At 40.2% G+C, this 25,830-nt stretch overlaps 1 protein-coding gene across 1 annotated transcript in view; it reads left to right on the top strand.

Annotated features, from left to right (window-relative positions):
* The window catches only part of TIGAR (TP53 induced glycolysis regulatory phosphatase), a 32,586-nt gene extending 15,415 nt beyond the window's left edge, over positions 1 to 17,171 (top strand). The window contains exons 4-6 of the mRNA XM_027591958.2: positions 10,225 to 10,302; positions 13,900 to 14,010; positions 15,083 to 17,171. Of these exons, the coding sequence (XP_027447759.1) occupies positions 10,225 to 10,302; positions 13,900 to 14,010; positions 15,083 to 15,514 (621 nt within the window). The 3' untranslated portion in view covers positions 15,515 to 17,171. The remainder of the gene's footprint in view (positions 1 to 10,224; positions 10,303 to 13,899; positions 14,011 to 15,082) is intronic.
* The last annotated feature ends 8,659 nt before the right edge of the window (positions 17,172 to 25,830 follow it).

Genomic DNA, 25,830 nt, shown 5'->3' with positions numbered 1-25,830 from the left:
GATGTTAAAGTCCCCAACTATTACTGTATTCCTATCAATTACTTCCTTTATGTTTCTTATTAACTCCTTTATGTATTTGGGTGCTCACATGTTGGGTGCATAAATATTTACAATAGTTATATCTTCTTGTTGGATTATTCTGTTTATTATTATATAGTATTCTTTGTCTCATTACAGTCTTTGTTTCAAAGTCTCTTTCGTCCAGTATAAGTATTGTACTCCAGCCTTCTTTTGACATCCATTTGCCTGATAAATGTTTCTCCATCCCCTCACTTTCAATCTGCATGTGTCTTTATGCCTGAAATGAGCCTCTTGTGGGCAGCTTATAGATGGGTTTTGTTTTTTTATCCATTTTGTCATCCTATTTCTTTTGATTGGAGCATTTAGTCTGTTTACATTCAAAGTCATTATTGATAGGTAATTATTGAATTTACCTTGATGAAGTCCCAATAGTTCATTTTGTGTGTTCTTCATTTCTGATTGTTTTTTATCTCTGTGTTAAGGGTCTCACTGACATCCTCCACTTTTTTCTCAACTCCAGGGAGTATCTATATGAGCATTACTTTAAATTCTCTATCAGGCATATTACTTCTCTCCATTTCACTTAGGTCTCTTGCTGTGATTTTGTCCTGTTCTTTCATTTGGGGCATATCCCTATCTCCTCATTTTGTATAACTCGCTGTGTCTGCTTCTGTGTGTCAGGAAAGTCAGCTACATCTCCTGCTGTTGCAAGTTGTGGCCTGTGAAGAAGTCCTGTCATGTGCTGCAGCACAGTGTCCCCTCTTCACCAGCACCTGACTCTTCAGGGGTGTCTCCTGTGTGCTGTGTGCACCCTGCTGTCAAGGCTGAGCCTCTTTTGCTTTCAGTCCAGTCATCTACAATGGCTCTCTTTGCCTGTTGTGGGTAGGGTTTGGTCCCTGTGTTGTTAGTGGGCCAATCTGGTGGGGCTGCCTTGGGCTTGAGTTGAGTCAGACCAGGCATTTGCCAGAGCTGTGGTAGCACCAGACTGCAGGGCGCTTTCCCTGTGTTGTGCTCCAAGAAGCTTTCATTGGTGGGCACGGCCTGCCGTCAGACCAGTTGTCTGCCTTCAGCCCACTGCTGGGACCACAGTGTGACTCGGGTGTATGCTTATCTTTCCCTCTTCCCAGGGCAGGAGTCACTTTGGAGTGGTGCTGGCCACTGTTGGGGCTACTTAGGCACTGCCAGGCCTGTGGCACCACCCTGGTTGGGCGGGGCCAACATTGTATTGGAGGCAGTGGATCCACAAGGTGCTGGAGGGTGGGGTGGCAGTGTTAGCAAGTTAGGTAGTGAATGTCTGCCTCGCCGGGTCCCACAGGGGCCGTGTGTGTATGCTGTGGGGCTGGGGAGGGAGATGGTGCGTGTCAGCTCCTTTGTTCCCGGAGGAGTCTCCTTGTGACTGTTGCCCCTCTGGACTTGCTCTGAGATTAGTAAATTACTCTCCCTCCTGTATGCCCCAGGAGTTTTTGAAACTGCTGCTTCTGTATTCTATCTTGTTGGGCAGTTTGTTGTGCTCTCTCTCTTTTTTTTTTAAATTTCATTTTATTATGTTATGTTAGTCACCATACAATACATCATTAGTTTTTGACGTAGTGTTCCATGATTCATTGTTTGCGTATAACACCCAGTGCTCCATGCAATACGTGCCCTCCTTAATACCCATCACCGGGCTAACCCATCCCCCCACCCTCCTCCCCTCTAAAACCCTCAGATTGTTTCTCAGAGTCCATAGTCTCTCATGGTTCATCTCTCCCTCTGATTTCTCCCCCTTCATTTTTCCCTTCCTTCTAATGTCCTCCATGCTATTCCTTATGATCCACGAATAAGTGAAACCATATGACAATTGACGTTCTCTGCTTGACTTACTTCACTTAGCATAATCTCCTCCAGTCCCATCCATGTGGATGTAAAAGTTGTGTATTCATCCTTTCTGATGGCTGAGTAATATTCCATTGTATATATGGACCACATCTTCTTTATCCATTCATCTGTTGAAGGGCATCTCGGCTCTTTTCACGGTTTGGCTATTGCGGACATTGCTGCTGTGAACACTGGGGTGCATATGGCCCTTCTTTTCACTACATCTGTGTCTTTGGGGTAAATACCCAGGAGTGCAATTGCTGGGTCATAGGTTAGCTCTGTTTCTAATTTTTTGAGGCACTTCCACACTGGTTTCCAAAGTGGCTGTACCAATTTGCATTCCCACCAACAGTGTAAGAGGGTTCCCCTTTCTCCACAACCTCTCCAACATTTGTTGTTTCTTGCCTTGTCAATTTTTGCCATTCTAACTGGTTTAAGGTAGTATCTCAATGTGATTTGAATTTCCCTGATGGCTAATGATGATGAACATTTTTTCATGTGTCTCTTGGCCATTTGTGTCTTCTTTGGAGAAGTGTCTGTTCATGTCTTCTGCCCATTTTTTGACTTGATTCTTTGTTTTTTAGGTGTTGAGTTTGAGAAGTTCTTTATAGAGCTTGGAAATCAGTGGTTTGTCTGTAGTGTCATTTGCAAATATCTTCTCCCCTTCGGTGGGTTGCCTCTTTGTTTTGTTGACTGTTTCCTTTGCTGTGCAGAAGCTTTTTATCTTGATGAAGTCCCAAAAGTTCATTTTTGCTTTTGTTTCACTAGCCTTTGGAGATGAATCTTGAAAGAAGTTGCTGTGGCTGATGTCAAAGAGGTTGCTTCCTATGTTCTCTAGGATTTTGATGGATTCCTGTCTCACATTGAGGTCTTTCATCCATTTTGAGTTTATCTTTGTGTGTGGTGTTAGAGATGGTCGAGTTTCATTCTTCTGCATGTGGCTGTCCAATTTTCCCAGTACCATTTATTGAAGAGACTGTCTTTTTTCCATTGCATATTTTTTCCTGCTTTGTCGAAGATTATTTCACCATAGAGCTGAGGGTCCACATCTGGGCTCTGTATTCTGTTCCATTGGTCTATATGTCTGTTTTTGTGCCAGTACCATGCTGTCTTGGTGATCACTGCTTTGTAATATAGCTTGAAATCGGGCAACGTGATGCCCCCAGCTTTGTTTGTCTTTTTCAGCATTTCCTTGGCAATTCGGGGTCTTTTCTGATTCCATACAAATTTTAGGATTGTTTGTTCCAGCAGTTTGAAAAATGTCATTGGAATTTTGATTGGGATGGCGTTGAAGGTATAGATTGCTCTGGGTAACATAGACATTTTAACAATGTTTATTCTTCCGATCCATGAGCGTGGAATGTTTTTCCATCTTTTTGTGTCTTTTTCAATTTCTTTCAAGAGTGTTTTGTAGTTCCTAGAGTATAGATCCTTTACCTCTTTAGTTAGGTTTATTCCGAGGTATCTTACGGTTTTTGGTGCTATTGTAAATGGGATCGTTTCTCTAATTTCTCTTTCTATGGTTGTATTGTCAGTGGATAAGAAAGCAACTGATTTCTGTGCATTGATTTTGTATCCTGCCACATTACTGAATTCTAGTAAATTGGGGGTGGAGTCTTTGGGTTTTCCGCATAAAGTATCATGTCATCTGCAAAAAGAGTTTGACTTCTTCTTTGCCAATTTGAAACCTTTTATTTTTATTGTCTGATTGCTGTTGCTAGGACTTCTAGTACTATGTTGAACAATAGTGGCAAGAATGGACATCCTTGACGTGTTCCTGATCTTAAGGGAAAAGCTCTCAGCTTTTCCCCATTGAGGATATTCGCTGTGGGTTTTTCATAGATGGATTTTATGATCTTGAAGAATGTTCCCTCTATCCCTATACTCTGAAGAGTTTTAATCAGGAAAGGATGCTGTATTTTGTCAGATTCTTTTTCTGCATCAATTGAGAGGACCATGGTTCTCTCTCCTCTTATTAATGCGTTCTGTCACATTGATTGATTTGTGAATGTTGAACCACCCTTGTATCCCGGGGAGAAATCCCACTTGGTCGTGGTGGATGATCCTTTTAATATATTGTTGAATCCTGTTAGCTAGGATTTTGTTGAGGATTTTGGAATCCATATTTATCAGGGATATCAGTCTGAAATTCTCCTTTTTGATGGGGTCTTTGCCAGGTTTGGCCAGGTAATGCTGGCCTCATAGAATGAGCCTGGAAGCTTTCCTTCTCTTTCTATTTTTTGAAAGAGCTTCAGGAGAATAGGTATTGTTTCTTCTTTGAATGTTTGGTAGAATTCCCCAGGGAATCCATCAGGCCCTGGACTCCTGTTTTTTGGGAGGTTTTGGATCACTGCTTCAATGTCGTTACTGGTTAGTGGCCTATTCAGGTTGTCAGTTTCTTCCTGTTTCAGTCTTGGCAGTTTATAGGTTTCCAGGAAAGCCTCCATTTCATCCAGATTGCTCAGTTTATTGGCATATAGTTGTTGATAATAATTTCTAATAATTGTTTCTGTTTCTTTGATATTAGTTGTGATCTCTCCCCTTTCATTCATAATTTTATTAATTTGGGTCCTTTCTCTTTTCTTTTGGATAAGTCTGGCCAGTGGTTTATTGATCTTATTATTTCTTTCAAAGAACCAGCTTCTGGTTTCATTGATCTCCTCTACTGTGTTTCTGGTTTCTAATTCATTGATCTCTGCTCTAATCTTAATTACTTCTCTTCTGATGCGTGGCTTAGGCATCATTTGTTCCTTTTTCTCTAGTTCTTTAAGGTGTAGAGTGAGTTGGTGAATTCGGGATTTTTCTATTTTTTTGAGTGAGGCTTGGATGGCCATGTAGTTCCCCCTTAGGACCGCCTTTGCTGTATCCCATAGGTTTTGGACTGATGTGTTTTTGTTCTTATTGGTTTCCATGAATTGTTTAAGTTCTTTGATTTCCTGTTTGACCCAAACATTTTTGAGCAGAGTAGTCTTTAGCTTCCAAGTGTTTGAATTTCTTCCAATTTTTTTCTTGTGATTGAGTTCCAGTTTTAAAGGATTGTGGTCTGAGAATATGCAGGGAATAATCTCAGTCTTTTGGTATCGGTTGAGACCTGATTTGTGACCCAGTATGTGCTCTGTTCTCGAGAAAGTTCCATGTGCACTCGAGAAGAATGAGTATTCTGTTGTTTTAGGGTGGAATGTTCTGTATATATCTATGAGGTCCATCTGGTCCAGTGTGTCATTCAAAGCTCTTGTTTCTTTGTTGATTTTCTGCTTAGATGATCTGTCTATTGCTGAGAGTGGAGTATTGAGGTCTCCTACAAATAATGTATTGTTATCAGTATGACTCTTTTGGTTAGCAGCTGGTTTATGTAGATGGGTGCTCCCATGTTGGGGGCGTAGATATTTACAACTGTTAGATCTTCTTGTTGGATAGGCCCTTTAAGAATGATGTAAGTGTCCTTCTGTGTCTCTAACTACAGTCTTTAGCTTAAAATCTAATTTGTCTGATATAAGAATTGCTACCCCAGCTTTCTTTTGAGGTCTGTTGGCATGGAAGATAGATCTCCATCCCTTCACTTTCAGTCTGGATATATGTCTAGGTTCAAAATGAGTCTCCTGTAGACAGCGTATGGATGGGTCCTGTCTTTTTATCCAGTCTGCAACCCTCTGCCATTTTATGGGACCATTTAGGCTGTTCTCATTGAGAGTCATTATTGAAGGATATGAATTTATTGTCATCATGTTGCCTGTGAAGACCTTGTTTTTATATTGTCCCTGTAAATTTCTGTTATATATCACTCTTGGGGTCTTTCTCCTTTTATAGAACCCCCCTTAATATTTCTTGCAGGGCTGGCTTAGTGGTCACATATTCTTTCAGTTTCTGCTGGCCTTGGGAGCTCTGCATCTCTCCATCCATTTAAGTGAAAGTCATGCCAGATGAAGTATTCTTGGCTGCATGTTCTTCTCATTTAGTACCCTGAATATGTCTTGCCAGACCTTTCTGGCTTGCCAGGTCTCTGTGGATAGGTCTGATGTTATTCTGATGTTCCTTCCTCTGTATGTAAGGAATCTCTTCCCCCTAACTGCCCTTAAGATAGTTTCCTTGGTTCTAAGATTTGCCAGTTTTACTATTACATGCCGGGGTGTTGGCCCGTTTTCCTTAATCTTGGGAGGGGTCCTCTCTGCCTCTAGGACAAGAATGTTTGTTTCATTCCCCAGATTAGGGAAGTTCTCAGCTATGATTTGCTCAAATATATCTTCTAGTCCTCTCCCTCTCCACCCCCTCAGGGATTCCAATAATTCTGACATTGGAACGTTTCATGGTGTCACTTATTTCTCTGATTCTATTTTCATGGATTCCGAGTTGTTTTTCCCTGGCCTCCTCGTTTCCTTTTTTGTCTATTAATTAGTCTTCTAGGTCACTAATTCATTCTTCTGCCTCACTTACCCTAGCTGTTAGATTATCTAGATTAGATTTGATCTCATTGATAGCATTTTTAAATTCTGCCCATTCAGCTTTCATTTCTGCCCTTAGAGACTCTATGTTGCCATTAATTGATTTCTCCATTCTAGCCATTTTCTTCACAATTGCTAGCCTGAATTCCATCTCCGACATCTTGGTTATATCTGAATCCATTTGTAAATCTGTGGCATAAGTCATAGTCTCTGAGTCTCTTTAAGGGCTTGGACTCAGCTTCCTCTTGCCCTCGGGGCTCTCCCAGACCCAGTCCTGTTGATCTTTTAAATTCCAGGTTTTAAGTCCTGCTGGGTGTAAGAACTCACAAAGTTTGGACCCTCTGGTTTTCAAAGCCAAATGTTATGAGGGATTTGTCTTCCTCACAGGGGCTTCCCAATGCGAGGGTCTGTTTTTCTTCCTTCAACAGGCCTTTGGCTCCCTCCCTCCTGTGGGTGGCCCATGGGCCCATTTTGTTCTCCATCACATCTCATTGTAGCCTCTTCTCTACCTTTAGTTGTGGAATTTGTTCTGCCAGTCTTTGGGTCATTTTCTGGGTTATTTACACTGATGTGAATGTTACCTTGTTGTATCCGTGGAAGGAGGTAAACCTGGGTTCCTCCTACTCTGCCATCTTCCCTGGAAGTCAGAATCTTTTTATTAATTGGGTTTTTACAAAGGTGCCAAGGTAATTCAGCACTTGAAAGATATTCTTTTCAATAAAATATGCTGAAACAATGGGCTATCCATGTGGAAAAACATGAACTTTTGCCTTTAGTTCCTATAACACAAAAATTAACTTGTAGTTGATCTCAGCACAAATCTAAAAGCTAAATCTATATATTTTCTATAAGAAAACAGAGAAAAATCTTTATAAAGGTTTCTTAGTGCAAAGCATAAACAAGATGCAGATTGGGAGGAAATTATGAATGTGTATATTACATATCTAATGTATGTGTGTGTATATATCTGACAAATTATCTAGATATTTTTATCTAAATTTTTTATCTAAATTTTTTTCAACTCAGTAATTAGACAAACACCCACTTCAAAATGAGCAAAAGATTTGAATTTGACCAGGCACTTCACAAAAGAGAATATGGAAGGTCAGTAAGGAGATGAAAAGATGCTTAGCAGAAGTGATCTTAATGGAAATGCAAATTAAAACCATAATAAGATGCTATTACACAAATATTTGCAAATGCCAAAAATTAAAAAGATAAAAGAATGTGGGGGCTCCTGGGTGGCTCAGTTGGTTAAGCCACTGCCTTAGGCCAGGTCATGATCCTGGAGTCCCGGGATCCTGGATTAGGATCGAGTCCCACTGCAGGCTCCCTGCCAGCCCTCCCCCCTCTTGCGCCCTCTCTCTCTCTCAAATAAATAAATAAAACATCTTTTTTAAAAAAAGATAAAAAAATGTGGAACAACTAGAACTCCTATATTGCTAGTGAGAATGTAAAATGGAGCAACTGCTTTGGAAAACAGTGGAAGTTTAACATACACTAATCATATGATCCAGCAATTTCCATCCTAAGAATTTATCCAAGAGAAATCACGTGTGTTTACAGAGAGACTTGTATATAATTTTTTAACACCTTTGTTTATAATAAGCAAAGAATCGGATCACCTGTGTTCATCTGTAGGTGAATGGATAAGTGAACTGTGATGCATTCACACGGTGGAATACAGCTCAGCAGCAACATGGAAAAGTCTCAAAAACATGCTGAACAAAAGAAGCCAGGCACAAAAGAGTACACAGTGTAGGACTCCATTTATGGGAGACTAGAAAAGACAGATCTAATCTTCAGTTACATAAAGCAGATCCGTGGTTGCCAGGGGCCAGGAGTGAGGGGGATCAACTAGGAAAGACACAAAGGAATCTTTTAGGGTGACAGAATTCTTCCATATCTTGATTTTGGTGGTATTTAGAAAGGTATATATATTTTTTAAAACTCAGTGAACTGTACACTTAGGAATAGGTATATTTTTTGTTGTAAATTATACCTCAATAAAATTGTTTTAAAAATGCAGAACAAGTTAATAAACCAAAAAGAAGAAACTCAGGGGATGTACTAAGTTATTAGATTAAACATGGCCAAAATAATCATTAGCTCATAGGTAAATGTAAGATAGTAACTGAAATGTAGCACAGTGTAATGAATATATTAAAAATATGAGAGTTTAAAAGAAATCAAGAATATGATGAGGTCTGGTGTCTTTCAGAAGGAGGTATTTAAAATGGGAAAGGGGTAGGGCGCCTGGGTGGCTCAGTTGTTAAGTGTCTGCCTTTGGCTCAGGTCATGATCCCAGGGTCCTGGGATCGAGTCCCACATCGGGCTCCTTGCTCAGTGGGAAACCTGTTTCTCCCTCTCCCACTCCCCCTGCTTGTGTTCCTGCTCTCGCTGTCTCTCTGTCTCTGTCAAATAAATAAATAAAATCTTTAAAAATAAATAAATAAAATGGGAAAGGGGTCGAAGAAGTCACAGTTGATAATTTTACAGAACTGTTGAAAGATCACAGATCTAGAAAGGGTGATAAATCCCTGTCAAGGTAAATAAAAAGAAACCCATATCTACGCTTACAGTAACAAAATTGCAAAACTCCAAAGAAGGACAAACATCATCCACTAATGGCCAATATTAGACTATCAACAAATTTGTTAGTATTGGTAATAATTTTTTTTTAATGCACTGAGTGATAATAAAGACTAACTTAGAGTTTTATACCCAGCAAAAACAATTGTCTAGACTGTAGGTGATATGAAGACATTTCGGACAAACAGGCTATAAAGAAACTTTGAAAGGCTAACGGAAGAAGGAAAATAATGCCAGAAGGGAGGTCTGAGTTTTAGAAAAGATTGGTGAGCAAAGACACTGGTAAAGGTAAATGTAAACAAATATTGATAATACAGAATCATAATGATGACAGTGTTTACTTCGTGGGGAGGGGATTAAAAAGGCAGGTTGTGGACTTAAATTTATTTCTGCAATTTTGCAAATACAGTGTCTTGTTGATCAAAAATAACCAGGCACATCACGAGAGAAAGGAACATGAACAAAAATGAGCCCAAACAAAAGACAACAGAAACAGCTTCAGGAGTTCTTCAATTACTGGTTACCAGACACGTTCTTTAAAATAGCCACTGAACGCATAGATTAAAAAATGACACTGAGAATTTCAGCAGAGAACTGGAAACGATGTAGAAGAACCAAGCGTGAATTCTTGAACTGAAAATGTAACTGAAATTAAGACTCAGTAGATGGGTTTAACAGCAGTTTAGGCACACCTGGATGGAGAATTAATGAACTGGAACCTTTTCTGTAAAGGGCCATATAGTACGTATTTTAAGTTTTATGGGCTGTATGCTGTCTTATCACAACTGTTCAGCTCTGCTGTTGTACCGTGAGAGCAGCCACAAACAATATGTAAGGGGTTGTGTTCTAATAGATCTTCATTCACAACAACAAGCCTCAGTCTGGATTTGGGCTATAGTTTGCTGACCTCTGAACTAGAAGATAGCACAGAAGGAAATAATCCAAATTCGTGTGAAGAGACGAAGGATGAGCAGTACAGAAGAGAGGTAACTTTCATGAAGGAAAATTATTTCTAGTTTTTTTTTTTTAAGATTTTATTTCTTAGAGAGAGAGAGAGTGAGGGAAAGAGCAAGCACAAGCAGGGGGAGTGGCAGAGGGAGAGGGAGAAGCAGGCTCCCCACTGAGCAGGGAGGCCGATGCGGGGCTCGGATCCCAGGACCCCGGGATCATGACCTGAGCCGAAGGCAGACGCTTAATGGACTGGGCCACCCAGGCGCCCCTCTAATTCTTTTTGATTTTGCTGTGCTGTATTTTGACATTTTGGCCAGAATGACTGTTTTTATGAGAAAAGAAAACGTTGTCTTTCCATTTTCAGACCGTGCATGGGATTTTGGAGAAGAGCAAAGTTTGCAAAGATTTGACAGTAAAGTATGATTCAAGACTTCGAGAAAGAGTAAGTAGCTTACTTATATATTATCCTTCACCATAAATTATCAGTAAACCACCTCAGTTGATCTGATGCATTCTTGATAAGGGTGTGGAATCAGCTAATATATGTTAAGAACCTGCTATGTGACCGTGGCTGTTATATACGCTCATACATAGTATCTTATTTAGTTATTAAATTTGTGTGAGGTAGGCATCCTAAATTATAAAAGCAAAGTCTGCTCATAAGAACTAGTACAAAAGAGTTGGAGGTAAAAGTGCACAGTTCTCTTGTCAGCTCCCCATCCTACTTCTCAATTTTAAGCTTCAATAGACTTTCTTATGCCCATTTTATTTATCAGAAATGACTCTTGCTGAAATGGCAATTTAGCTAAAGCCACATCTCACTTTCAGATCTAAGATTTGACCCCACGTCTCCTCCTAGAGCAGTTTTTGCTCTTTCGTACAGGCCTTTAAGCAGGCTAATGTCCCTGGCAGCCCTGTGATTTCTTCTGTACCTGGATAGAAATGTCAAATGGCTGGGGATCTCTAAAGAATTGCTTTTCATAACTTGCGTGTGTTCTCTGTTCTCATCCAAATATATACTACAACTTCCACAGAGATACTGCCTGGAGAGGCTCGCTCTGTGCCTGGGAACCCAGTTCCAGTGCCAGACAAGCATCGTGAGTTCAGCGGAGTGCTGAGCGAGGCCTGTCACCTACAGTAGGGAGAGTGTGATCATTGGCTGCGCTGTCTCTTCTCACTCCGCTCTCTTCCTGAGTAGCTTCATCCTCTCCTGTGATTTCAGTTGATGTTCATATATATATGTTTAGCTGAGAGCTCTTGCCTAAGCTCACGTCTCAAACTACCTACTTTTTATCTCTGTGTGTGCCCCACAGCTCAGTGGAACGCACCACCTTTTCTCTCCCCGGCCCCTGCTTTACCCAGTTGTTCAAACCACACATTTTTGACTTGAACTTGCCTCCCATGTGCACATCCTACCATCATCTTGTCAGTGCTGCTGTTGTGTAGTAGTTCCTTAACCCACTGCTGCCGTCCTACTGCCCTCAGTGTCCTCTGTCTCCTAGCTCACTGGGAACAACGATCCTCCTGTCTTCTGACTGGCGCTCGCTTTTCGCATCTCATCTCCGTGCTGCAGCCAGAGTCGTCCGGAAAACGTGGTTGCTGCACACCTGTATAGAACAGTTCCCTGTTTCTGTTTTACCTTCAGGAGGCCGTCCAAGCTCCAGCTTGGCCTGTCAGCGTGCCGTAGGATATGATCTGTTGCCTCCATCTGCCTCCGTCCTCTTTCTGTGCTTTGTGCCTGGCCTTAATAATAATTAGCGAGCATTTGCATGGCGCTCCCTACACTCTGGCCCTGCTCCGAGCCCTGCAGGTTTGTTAATCTTCACAACACCCCCATGTTGTGAAGACTTAAAAACCTCATTTTTACAGTTGCAGAAAGCAAGGCACACAGAGGTCAAGTCTGTGCTCAGCATCATAGAGCTAGTACATGGCACAGCTCAGGTTCAAATTGAGGCCATCTGGCCCTGGATTCCATGTTCTGGACCACTGGTGATAGGCCTCTCACGGATCTTCTCAGAGTTGTCCAAGCATCCTGTGCTCTTTCCTCACTGAACTTCCAAATCTGCCCGGGATACATGCTCTCCACACCTGGCCAACTTCCATTCACCCCAAGGCTTTGGCCTTCTGCAGCCCCACAAATGCAGATTAGCCATCTCTGCTGTGTGTGTCTATGTCCGGTAGTTCCTTCCATTACGGCGCTGTTCCCTTACTGTTCTAGGTTAGTACCCACCACACTACAGTCTCAGCAAGGGTGGGGAGCTGCGTGTCCCTCCTGGTCTCTTCACTGCTCTCGCCTCATTGCCTGACATGTTTCAATGTAGCATTTGGAGTATTTAATGAATGGATGTTTCCGTTCTTGAAAAAACAAACCAAGTAATGATTTTTAATGTTCTCCTTTATAATAGAGGTTGTTCCCATTATAATTGAGGATGTAAGAATTTGAACTTGGGAATTGGAGGAGCACCTGACAATTGTGCATATGGTCTTATAAAAAAAGAACATTTAGTTGTCGGACTTCTGTCTGATGGTGGTGTTAGCATTTTGGGGCATCATCAGTGTGAAACCATAAATGGTGGTTTATCTCTACATATTTTATTAAATATTTTATTATGCAAGTAATCTGTTACTATTGTAGGGAATTAAAAGTAAGAACAGTTTGGGGAAAAATACAGTTAAAAATTTCTACCATGCACAAATACTGTGGACATTTTGGTATGTGTGCTCTTGACTTTTTTTCGTGTTTGTCAGTCTCTCTATCTGATTGTGTATGCCTTTTTCTAAATGTACCCCTACTATATGTGGTGCGTTTTTTTTTTTTTTAAGATTTATTTATTTATTTTAGAGGGGGCGCGAGTGCAAGTTGGGGGAGAGGGAGAGAATCTCAAGCAGACTCCCCACTGAGCAGGGAGCCCGACACATGGGGCTCAGTCTCATGACCCTGAGATCACGACGTGTGCTGAAATCAAGGGTCAGACGCTCAACCGACTAAGCCATGTAGGTGCCCCTATATGTGTTGTTTTTTTAACTAGCTTTTCTCCCTGTGTATTTCAGTGCTAATGAATGCACACGGATATGATCACCTAATTAGTGACTGCATTATTCCAGTATATAGAAGTTGCATAGCTACTACTGGTGGACACCTAGGTTGTGACTAGATTTTCCACTGATATAAATAATGTTAAAATAAACCTCTTTGTAGTTCTTTATACACGTACCTAATACATTTCCTAGAAGTGGAATTTTTGAGAGTGTTCTTTTTTTTAAAGCCTTTTATACATATTGCTAAATTTCCTTCTAGAAAAGCTGAGCCAGTTTATACTTCCATGAATGATGTAGGAGAAAGTTTTTCCTACATAAACACTAGCTATTGGTAGTGTCTTTGGTCTTCTAATTTAATAGTTTCTGAAAGGTGCCATTTTAATTTTTACATTGTAGATTTCCTGTGTTTCTTGGTCACTTGTATTTCTTTTGTGACTTCTGTGTCCTTTGCTATGGCTCAGTCTTTACGAATCTAAAGAGCTAATGAGCTTTGAAAACATACAGATCTGGGTTTGAATTTCAACTCTGCTGATTATTGGCTGTGGGAATACAGGCCAGTTGCTTAATCTCTCTGAAACTCAGCTTTCCCATTTATAAATATGGAGCTGAAAATACCCATCTCATAGTGCTCTTGTTAGGATCAAATGAGATAGTACATGTGGATGTGAGGTGGCTGACTTGGTGCACTTCATATGTTGGTCTCTGGCCCTGGAGTCTGTGCAAGTCTCTGTATTTTTCCAGTAAAGCCCCACTGTCTACTTGGTGTGTTGTTCCATACAACCCATCTGGACAGTGTACAATTCAAGGTGTCAACTGTATTTCTAGGGTTTGCAGCCTCTACCGAGTATGTTCTCATTATAAGTTTAAAAGATATAATAAAGTAAGTGGAAAGAAACCCAGCCTCTTGCCAGAATGATTGTCCCAAGTTTGCCGTAAGCATGTACTTAATCAGTGTATCGCAAGTTCATTTGAGGCACTTTTGTCTTTTGGACCATTGCAGAAATACGGGGTTGCAGAAGGCAGGGCCCTAAGTGAGCTAAGGGCAATGGCCAAAGCAGCTGGGGAAGAATGCCCTATGTTCACACCACCCGGAGGAGAGACCTTAGACCAGGTACGTAGCCCTGGGGTGAGTTCCCACGTAGTTGATCTTGCCAATGTCAAAATAGCTAAAATTGGGTTTCTTTTGTAAATGAGATGTCTCTAAATCTTAGCTAAGCAGTTTGAAAGTTGTTTGGTTTATAAAACAACTCTGTGCAGTGTGTTTGTTTTTCCTTTTTATTTTGCTATTATTTATTTAAAGATTTGATTTATTTATTTGACAGAGAGAGACACAGCGAGAGAGGGAACACAAGCAGGGGGAGGGGCAGAGGGAGCAGGGAGCCCGATGTAGGGCTCGATCCCAGGACCCTGGGATCATGACCCAAGCCGAAGGCAGACACCCCTGTTTTTCCTTTTTAAACTGTCTTCCTTATTTACTGTTACATCGACAGTCATTGCCAGTACTGGGTGTAAAGGACGTGTGTTATCGGGTGATACTTGAAGGAGAGTCTCGGAGTCTGCAGCGGTACCCACAGCAGTGGTAGTAGTAGGCAGGGGAGCAGTGCGGTGCTGTTTGAGGACAGTGGTAGGCAGAACACTCCAGGCGAAGTAACTCAACACTCGCAATCTTCAAGCCTCTCCTCCTGCGTCTTTAGCTCTTGTAAGTGACCCCATCACTGCGCTTGCCTTTCTTTGGAGTGTTCTGCTTTTGAATTGCATTATTGGGGATTTTTTTCCCGTTTGTTATTTTCATAATTTTCTTGGAAAGACTTTCTATTAGTTTAGTAAAGGCAAGATTTTGTGTCCTTGTTGATGGTTGCTCTAACCCAGTTGACGTGCTCTAGATGTCGTTACCTAGTTAACACTTCTGTGGGCTCCTTTTTCCCATGTAAGTCGCCCTAACTAGATTGTAAGTGCTGTGAAGTAAGGGATTAGGAATTGTATCTTACTCTTCTTTGTCCCCCAGTGCGCTTCCGTCACTCCGGAAGTATGGTAGGCATTTGCTGCTGATCGAGTGAGTGGAAACAGAATTTCACTGCTTATGTAATACTTTATGTTGACATATTAGAAAAATCCAGTCAGTTGTGTTTTATGTTTATGTTTTAAGACAATCATTAATGGCACTTTAATTTCTTTTCTTGTAGGTGAAAATGCGTGGAAAAGACTTTTTCGATATTCTTTGTCAACTGATCCTTCAAGAAGCAGGTCAGAATGAACAGTTTTCCCAAGGAGCTCCAAGCAACTGTCTGGAAACTTCTCTGGCAGAGATATTTCCTTTAGGAAAAACCTGTGCCTCTGAATCTAATGCAGACAGTGGTGCACCAGGATTAGCCGCCAGTGTCTTAGTTGTGAGTCATGGCGCTTACATGAAAAGCCTGTTTAATTATTTTCTGACTGACCTTAAGTGTTCCTTACCCTCAACTCTGAACAAATCCGAATTTATGTCAGTCAGTCCCAACACAGGGATTAGTCTCTTTATCATAAACTTTGAGAAAGGAAGAGAAGTGAAGCCAACAATTCAGTGTGTTTGTATGTACCTACAGGATCATCTGAATGGAGGGACTGAAACTCGCTAAAATTTAAATCTACATCAGAATTTTGAACTTCTGAGGGAGTGCCTTTGGCTTTGTTTCCATCCTCTGCTAGCACTGATTTGGAAACAGTTAAAAAGCTATTACAGCAGGTTATAAAGCTTGAATGGAATCGTGGCCACAGAGAATACTAATGGAAACCATTTGGGATTGACTTATTTTCTCTTGAGTACAGTTGGCTTTTTCCAAAGTAATTTTACCACCCTGTTCAGTTACATCTCTAGATTGTAAATGAATCAAGGAATTCAGTATTGCAAATTGAGGGATTCATGACCTTGTAACTATGTTTTTTTTCATTTTCTTTGTTCTTTTTCTTTAATATCTGAAAAATCTAGCCTGTTTTATTGGCTCTTGGGTAAGATACTGTGTGTTTTTTACTATATCGTCCAGTGCTTAAAAGAAGGAACTATTTATAATTCCCATTGCATATTTATAGTGAGAACAGACTGTATTTTAAAAGTCCTTTAAATGAAAAATTCTTAACCATCCTCAGTTTTGTATAAAGCAAAATGACACTAAAATTTTTAATATAGAAATCAACTGTTAGAATTTTTTACTATGGAGGGTTTGAAATGTGGACGAATGGAGATTATGATTGCAGATTGGTCTGGTGAGGAAGAATGGAAAGCATCATTTGACTAAGAAACATTGAAGAAGGAATCTCTGCGCAAAAGAAGACAAAAGAGCATCTCTTTCTTATCTAACTAATAGGCTGAAGAATTTAGTTTGGGGAAGGCTCTAATGAGAGTGAATGGTTACTGGTGTACTACACAGTAACCTCAGAAGGAAAGGGGATGCTTCCTTGGAAAGAATGTTGCTCCAGTAACCCCAACTGTGGGGTTTTGTGGAAGGTACAGTTGCCTCTTTTTTCCACCAGATGGCACTGGAGCAAAGGGATTTTGGTTAACTGAATTTTGTACACAAGATCGGCCCCTCAAAAAATCCTCACCGAAATGAAAGTGTTTTCCATGTGGTGTGCTTTTAAGTTATCATGCTGATGAATGCTGAGTCCCACCTTACAAGAGTGTTAATACTAAAGTTTGTCGGTTAAGGCCAAAATCACGTGTAGTCCAAATTTACCGTGGACAGCTTGTAAGTCCTAGGTAACGTTCAGTGTTAGCAGTGTTCTCAGCGGGTCCATCCGTGCCCCTCTCCTGTCAGCGTTGGAAGAGAGCCTGTGGTTGAGCACTAGAGGGAGGGCTCTGCAACGGAGAACTTGAAAAGGGAAGCGAAAAGGACAAATAATAATAAATATAATAAATGTCCGCATTCTCACCATCCAGAAGTAATAACTTCCCCGCTTCCTTTTTGCTTTATTATTATTATTTTTTTAACGAAGTAACACACTGAGATGTAAGTGAAGTTCCTTTAACCAGTCCCTGCGGTGCCGTGCCCTCTTGTACTCTGCAGAGGCCACCACCGCGGTGCATCTGTGCGTACATTCATCTGTTCCTGACCATTTACCTAGGATCCTAAGGAAATGGAATTGCTTCAGTGTTTTTTCAAATGTACATAAATATCATCAATCGGTATTCTGTATTTTCAATTACTGTATCATGGGGTTCTATCTATGTTGCTATGTATATATGGATGTACTTACTATCACTGTATTCTATTAAATAAATGTGGCACATTTTGTTCATTTGGTCTCCTGTAGTGGACATTTGGGTATATTCAGTATTTTCTTTCAGGGAACAACCTTCTGTGGCATAAAAAATGTGCATCTCCAGTTTGACAAGAGTCAATGGGTTTTCAAAGTTGCCGGCCTGGTTTTCAGTCTCACTGGCAATTTTCAAAAGTTCCTATTTTTTATATTTCTGTCAACACTTGATGCTGTCTGATGAAATTCTGCGAATCTGATGAGTGAAAATATAATGTCATTGTTTTGACGAGCTTGTACGTGATTCCTAACGAGTCTGGGCATTTTTCTCATGTGTACTGACAGGATCCCCTCACTGGTGAATCACTGGTCTATGCTCTTTGCCCGGTTTTCTTTTGGACTCTTTGGCTTTTTCTTAGTGAGCTGCAGAGGTAACATTGCAAATATCTTCCAGTTTACTTGCCTTTTACATGATGTTTATTAAGCATTTTTTTCGTATAAGTGTTTTTCGTTATTAAGTCAGATCATTGTGTCTTGTCCATTATCGTATCCTACTAGGAGGTCATATAATGGCTTCCTACTTTCTTATATTTTTAAAGGATTTTTTGAATGCTAAATCTTTAGATTATCTGGAGATTATTTTTATATGGTATATGGTAAGAATTCCATTTTATATATATATTTTTTCCTTGTGGTAAAAAAGTTACCCCAACATCATCATTATATTTGCTGGAGTCGGTGGGCTTAGTTCTGTTCTAGTGAGCTATGTTTTCCCATAACAGTATCATACTTAGTTACTGTAGCTTTGTAACTGGATATCCTGTAGGGTACAGAACTCATCTTGTTTCATTTTCTTTTTTTTTTTTAATTGAAGTATAATAGTGTTTTATTTGTTTCAGGTGTACAATATAATGATTCAGCTGTTCTATACATTACTCAGTGTTCGTCATAAATGTACTCATAATCCCCTTCACCTTTTCCCCTATCCCCCCACCCATCTCCCGTCTGGTAACCATCTGTATTCTATACTTCAGAGTCTGTTTTTTTGTTTGTCTCTTTTTTCTTTGTTCATTTGTTTTGTTTCTTAAATTTCACATATGAGTGAAGTCATATGGTATTTGTCTGATTTAGTTCACTTAGCATTATACCCTCTAGGTCCATCCATGTTGTTGCAAATGGCAAGATCTCTTTTTTATGGCTGAGTAATATTCCACTGTGTGTGTGTGTGTGTGTGTGTGTGTGTGTGTGTGTGTGTGTGTGTGTGTGTACAGCATCTTCTTTATTCATTCATCTGTCGATGGACACTTGAGTTGCTTCCGTGTCTTGGCTATTGGAAGTAATACTGCAGTAAACATAGGGGTGTATTTATCTTTTTGAATTAGTGTTTTCATATTTCTTGGGTAAATACCCAGTAGTGGGATTACTGGATCATATGTTAATTCTATTTTTCATTTTGTGAGGAAGCTCCATACTGTTTTCCACAATGACTGCACCAGTTTGCATCCCCACCAGCAGTTCCTCCACAGAGGTTCCTTTTTCTCTATACCCTTGCCAACACTTGTCATTTTGTTTTTTTTATTTTAGCCATTCTGACAGATGTGATACCTCATTGTGATTTCGATTTGTGTTTTCCTAATGATAAGTGATGCTGAGCATCTTTTCATGTCTATTGGCCATTTGTCTGTCTGCTTTGGAAAAATGTCTATTCAGGTTGTCTGCCCAATTTTTAATTGCATTATTTACTTTTTTGGTGTTGGGTTGTATTAAGTTCTTTATATACCTTGGATATTCACCCTTTATCAGATATATCATTTGCAGATACCTTCTCCCACTCAGTAGGTTGCCTTGTCGTTCTGTTGATGGTTTCTTTGCTGTGCAAAAACTTTTTATTTTGCTATCGTTCCGTAGTTTAATTTTGCTTTTCTTTCTCTTGCCTGAGGAGACATATCTAGAAAAATGTTTCTATGGCTGATGTCAAAAAATTACTGCCTATATTTTCTTCTAGGAGTTTTATGGCTTCAGGTCTCACTTGTGGTCTCAATGCATTTTGGGTTTGTTTCTGTGTGTAAGAAAGCAGTGCAGTTTCCTTCCTTTGCATGTAGCTGTGCGGTTTTCCCAGCACCATTTGTTGAAGACACTGTCTTTTTCCTGTGGCACATTCTTGCCTCCTTTGTGGTAGATTAATTGACCATATATGTGTGTGGGTTGATTTTTGGACTCTATTCTGTTATATTGATCTATGTGGCTACTTTTGTGCCATTTTTGTTTCATTTTTATAGTTGTCTTAGCTAATTTTGTGCTCCTTTATTCTTCCATATATGTTTTAGAATCCGTTTCCAGAAAAATTCAGTTGCAAGTTTATTTGGAATCCCATGCATTTGTTAATTTATCTGGTCACTCAATACATACTTTCCAAGCATGGCATCCACATGTCAGGCTACTATAAGAACTATTAGAACTATTACAAGAGCTGCAAATATATAGCAGTGAACAGAAAAATAGACCAAGTCTCCATCCTCGTGGAACCTGTAGTCTGTCAAGGAAGACAGATAAATAGGTAACATGTCAGAGTGTGGTCAGTGGGAGAGAGAAATGGAGGAAGGTAAGGGGAATTGCGATGGGAGTGAGGATGCTGCCTTATTTAGGGTAAGTACAAGAGGGCTTTCGAAGGTGTTCTCAGAAGGGCGGGGGTGAGCTCTGCTGATCTCTGAGAGAAGATCAGCCTAGGCAGGGAGTAGAGAGAATGCCCTGAGGAGGGATCTTGTTTTGCATGTTTGACCGGCAATGGGAGTTGGGAGAATGGTAGCAGAGGAGGGCTAAGGGGATGGGGAGGCGGGGTGGCCCTGAGGCCTACACTAGGGATTATGGAGAGCGTTTATTGATTGATCATTGTCTGATAGGAGCAGTCTGTGACCCAGGAAAGGTTTGTTGTCAGAAAACCTGTGTGCAAGTTCCAGGCCTGGCTCATAGTAGTTTTGTGGCTCAGCAGTTCTCTTAATACGCCTGAGCTGCTGTTTGCTCACACTAAATGGAGAATAGTTCTAGTAATGTACGTATGTGTGTGTGTTTTGCTAACCTTTTGGCTTTGATAAGTCAAACCTACAGAAAAGTGGCAATAATACAAGGGCTGCCTGTATACCCTTTACCAAGATTCCCCACTTCTTACTTTTTGCCAAATTTGCTTTGTCATTCACTGTGTGTGTGTGTGTGTGTGTGTGTGTGTGTGTGTGTGTGCGTTTTACCCCTGAATCCTGAGAGTAAGGTGGAGATGTCATGCTCTTTGTGTGTTTCCTAAGAGCAAAGATATTCTTATAGAAAGCCACAGAATAAATACCAAAATCAGGGGATTTGATATTGATATAATCTATTATCTAATCCACAGACCATATCTAAATGTTCCCAGTTATTCCATTGATGTTCCTTAAGGCTCATTTTTCCCCAGTCCAGCATCTAGCCTAGGATCACGTGCTGCATTTAACTCTCAGGTCTCTTTCTTCTCTTCTGATGTGACATCATTTCTTAGCCTCTCTTTCTTGACCTTGTTATTAAAATATATATATATGTATGTATTTATTTATTTATTGCTTTTTCCTGATACTTCTCATTATCATTAGATTCAGGTTATGCTTTTGGTCCGAATTACCCTAGAAAGGATGTGTCCTTCCTGAGTCTCCTCAGGAAGTCCATGATGTATCTCCCAAGTCTGTCTGCCACAAAGTTGCTATTTATGCGGTTCCTGTTGAGTTTCAGCCCTCTCTTTTAGTCTCCACTGATTATTTTGTAACTCTGTTTTTGTTTCTGTATTTATTAGTTGGTATTCTACAGTAAGAAAGAACTTTCCCTTCTTCCCTATTTAATTATAGCACCGTGAACTCAGGGGTATTCAGTGACTCAGAATCCAGTACTATTGTTATTTTGTGCTCAGATTGTCCCAAATTTGTCCTGTGGGGGCCCTTTCAGGATGCTTCTTGTGTTCTGTTGATATATTCCCATCATTCTCTAAGCACTGCTTTACTTTCTGGCAGAACAAGATGCTCCCAATGCAGATTAATCTTTTTTTTATAGTAGTTTTTTTATGTTAATCACCATACATTACATCATTAGTTTTTGATGTAGTGTTCCATGATTCATTGTTTGCGTATAACACCCAGTGCTCCACGCAGTACGTACCCTCTTTAATACCCATCACCAGGCTGACCCATCCCCCCACCCCCTCCCCTCTAGAACCCCCAGTTTGTTTCTCAGAGTCCATCGTCTCTCATGGTTCGTCTCCCCCTCCGATTTCCCCCCCTTCATTCTTCCCCTCCTGCTATCTTCTTCTTCTTTTTTTTTTTTTTAACATATAATGTATTATTTGTTTCAGAGGTACAGATCTGTGATTCAACAGTCTTACACAATTCACAGCGCTCACCATAGCACATACCCCACCCAATGTCTATCACCCAGCCACCCCATCCCTCCCACCCCCACCACTCCAGCAACCCTCAGTTTGTTTCCTGAGATTAAGAATTCCTTCTATCAGTGAGCTCATATGATACCGACGCACATTAATCTTTTCCAGGCCCACTCCTGGGAATCCAATTTTTCTCCAAAAACCCTCCTTCCTTTTAGTGGAAATGGCATTTAGACACCAAGATCTGGATGCCGGGTATGCTCATTGCTAATCTCGGTCTTCCTTGTTTGTTTGTTTTAAGATTTTATTTATTTGTCAGAGAGCACAAGCAGGGGGAGCGGCAGGCAGAGGGGGAAGCAGACTCCCCACTGAGCAGGGAGCCCGATGCGGGACTCGATCCCAGGACCCTGGGATCATGACCTGAGCCGAAGGCAGATGCTCAACCTACTGAGCCACCCAGGCATCCCTCAGTCTTCCTTGTTATTACTGCATTAAATTCCAGTGTGTGACTATACCACAGTCTATTCTGTTGTTGAGCACATGGACCATTTCCAGCTTGGGGGCTATTATGAAAAAGCTGCTAAGAGTACTTTTTCTTACAAGTCTTTTGTGGACCTATGTTTTCATTCTTCTTGGATAACCACCTAGGAGTGCAATTGCTGGGTAAGAGAGTAGTTGTGGATGTGTGCTTAGTCTATGAAAAATTTGTCCGACCTTTCTCCAGGGTGTTTGTATCATTTTATGCCCACCAATGAAGTATGGGAGCTCTGGGTGATTCAGTCTCACCAACATTTGATATCCTCAGTCTTGTTTTAGCCATGATGGTGGATATGCAGTAGTATCTTGCAGAGGTCGTAATTTTTCACTTTCTAAATGTTCACTAATGATATGGAGCACTTTATCACACGCATATTGTCTATTTATGTAGCTTCCTTTGCAAAATGTCTTTTTATTGTGTTTGTCCTCTTATTTTTGAGTTTGAACTTTTCATGTATTATGGAGATACAAGTTCTTTGTCAGCTATCTGTGTGCATGTGTAAGCACATACACACTTTTATGTATTCATAATGTTCCAGTTTTTATATTTGTCAGATATGACTTTTCTAAATGGTGTTTTTAATGAATAGTTAATTTTCATGAGACTGCTTTACCATTTTATATGTTTTATGGTTATTGCTTCCTGTATTCTAAGAAATCTCTGCCTGATCCTGCACTATGGAGATCTTTTTTTTTTTTTTTTTTTTTTTTTTTAGAAGTTTTATAGTTTTACCTTTTACATTTTGGTCTCTGTTCTATCTGGAATTAATTTTTGTGTAAGGGGTTGAGGTTCATGGTTTTTCACACGAATATCCAGTTATTCCATCAGCATTGGAGGAGACGTTCCTTTCTCCCTGAATCGCTTTGGTTCCTTAGCCAAAAATAAATTGACCATGTAAATATGGGTCTATTTTTGGCTTCCTATTTTCGTTTTCTTTGGCTATTGCAAGTCCTTTTACTTCCATATACATTTTTTTGATAGACTTTATTTTTAGAAAAAGTTTTAGATTTACAGAAAAGTTGAGAAGATAGTACCAAGAGTTTCCATATACCCTGTGCTCAGTTTCCTCTGTTATTAATATCCTTCATTATCATAGTGCATTTGTTACAATTAATGAATCACTATCAATGCATTATTAACTAAAGCACATTGTCTATTCAGATTTCCTTGGTTTGTACTTAATCCCGTTTTCTGTTCTAAAATTCCCAATCCCATTTTTACCACGCTACATTTAGTTGTTATGGTTCCTCAGGCCCCTCTTAGGTGTGACGGTTTATCAGACTTTGGTTTTTGATCACCTTGGTCGTTTTAAGGGACACTGGTTGGATGTTTTGCTGGATCCCTCTCTGTGGGAATTTGATGTTTTTCTCCTGAGTAGAATTGGGTTATAATTTTTTGAGAGAAGAACACAGGCAAAGTACCATTTTTATCACATATCAAGAGTACATACTACCAACATGACTTATTTCATCTGATTATCGATGTTGATTTTGATGTTGACTTTGATCATCTGGCTGAGTTAGTGTTTATGAGGTTTCTCCATGGTCAAGTTACCCATTTTTCCCCTTTTCTGTACTGTGCCCTTGGGGAGAAAGTCAGTGTGCACAGTGGGGATTTATGTTCCCCTCCTTGAGGACAGAATATCCACATAAATCTTTTGGAATTCTGCCTGAGAGATTGGACTCTTCTCCCTCATTTATTTATTCAATCACTGATTTTTTTTTTCTGTAAGATTTTGGATTTTTGAGTTGAGACTGTTTATTGACTCCGTATATGATCTATCTTGGTGGACATTTCATATGTACCTGGACCTGGAAAGAGTACTGTTCTATAGTTGTTGGGTTTAGTATCCTAGAAAATGTAAATTGTATGAAGTTCATTAATAGTGTTGCTCAGATATTTCTACCTTTACTGATCTCTCTTTTTTAAAAATATTTTATTTGTTTATTTGACAGAGAGCAAGAGAGAGAGCACAAGCAGGGGAAGCAGCAGAGGGAGAGGGAGAAGCAGGCTCCCTGCTTTAGGGAGCCTGACATGGGGCTCAATCCCAGGCAGATGCTTAACTGACTGAGCCACCCAGGTGTCCCTATCCTTACTGATTTCTTTGCCTCCTTGCTTACTCAGTCCCTGAGAGGCTGTTCACATTTCCAACTATGATTGTACTTGTCTGTTTCCCTCATCAGTTTTGTTAGTTTTGCTTTATGGGTCTTCTTACTCTGTTTTTAGAGACCTAAACATTTGATTTTTATATCTTCCTTATGAATTGGCCCTTTTGTCATTGTAAAATGTAAAAATGGTCTCTTTTACATATGGCAATATTCCTTAACTTGAAGTCTATTTTATATGCTATTAATGTAGCAAGCATGTATTTCGTTGTGCTTACTTCTTTTTACCATATATATCTGTTATGGACTGAACTGTGCCCTCTTCCCTCCTCCCCAGATTCATACGTTGAAGCCCTATTCCCAACTAACTCAGAATGTGAGTGTGTTTGGAGATAGGGCCTTTAAAAGAGGCAGTTAAATACTGTATGTGGAAAACCCAAAAGACTCCACCCCCAAACTGCTAGAACTCATACAGGAATTCAGTAAAGTAGCAGGATATAAAATCAATGCACAGAAATCAGTGGCATTCCTATACACCAACAACAAGACAGAAGAGAGACAAATCAAGGAGTCGATCCCATTTACAATTGCACCCAAAACCATAAGTTACCTAGGAATAAATCTAACCAAAGAGGCAAAGGATCTGTACTCAGAAAAGTATAAAATACTCATGAAAGAAATTGAGGAAGACACAAAGAAATGGAAAAACATTCCATGCTCATGGATTGGAAGAACAAACATTGTGAAGATGTCAGTGCTACCTAGAGCAATCTACACATTCAATGCAATCCCCATCAAAATACCATCCACCTTTTTCAAAGAAATGGATCAAATAATCCTAAAATTTGTATGGAACCAGAAGAGACCCCGAATAGCCAGAGGAATATTGAAAAAGAAAAGCAAAGCTGGCGACATCACAATTCCGGACTTCCAGCTCTATTACAAATCTGTCATCATCAAGACAGTATGGTACTGGCACAAAAACAGACACATAGATCAATGGAACAGAATAGAGAGGCCAGAAATGGACCCTCAACTCTATGGTCAACTCGTCTTTGACAAAGCAGGAAAAAATGTCCAATGGAAAAAAGACAGTCTCTTCAACAAATGGTGTTGGGAAAATTGGACAGCCACATGCAGAAGAATGAAACTGGACCATTTCCTTACACCACACACAAAAATAGACTCCAAATGGTTGAAAGACCTAAACGTGAGACAGGAGTCCATCAAAATCCTAAAGGAGAACACAGGCAGCAACCTCTTCCACCTCAGCCGCAGCAACTTCTTCCTAGAAACATCGCCAAAGGCAAGGGAAGCCAGGGCAAAAATGAACTATTGGGATTTCATCAAGATAAAAAGCTTTTGCGCAGCAAAAGAAACAGTCCACAAAACCAAAAGACAACCAACAGAATGGGAGAAAATATTTGCAAATGACCTATCAGATAAAGGGCTAGTATCCAAAATCTATAAAGAACTTATCCAACTCAACACCCAAAGAACAAATAATCCAATCAAGAAAGGGGCAGAAGACATGAACAGACATTTTTCCAAAGAAGACATCCAAATGGCCAACAGACACATGAAACAGTGCTCACCATCGCTCGGCATCAGGGAAATCCAAATCAAAACCTCAATGAGATACCACCTCACACCCGTCAGAATGGC

The sequence above is a fragment of the Zalophus californianus genome, chromosome 9 (assembly GCF_009762305.2).
Source record: "Zalophus californianus isolate mZalCal1 chromosome 9, mZalCal1.pri.v2, whole genome shotgun sequence".
NCBI lineage: Eukaryota > Metazoa > Chordata > Mammalia > Carnivora > Otariidae > Zalophus > Zalophus californianus.
Note: the sequence above shows the minus strand (reverse complement) of the source record. Positions and strands in the feature narration are given on the sequence as shown.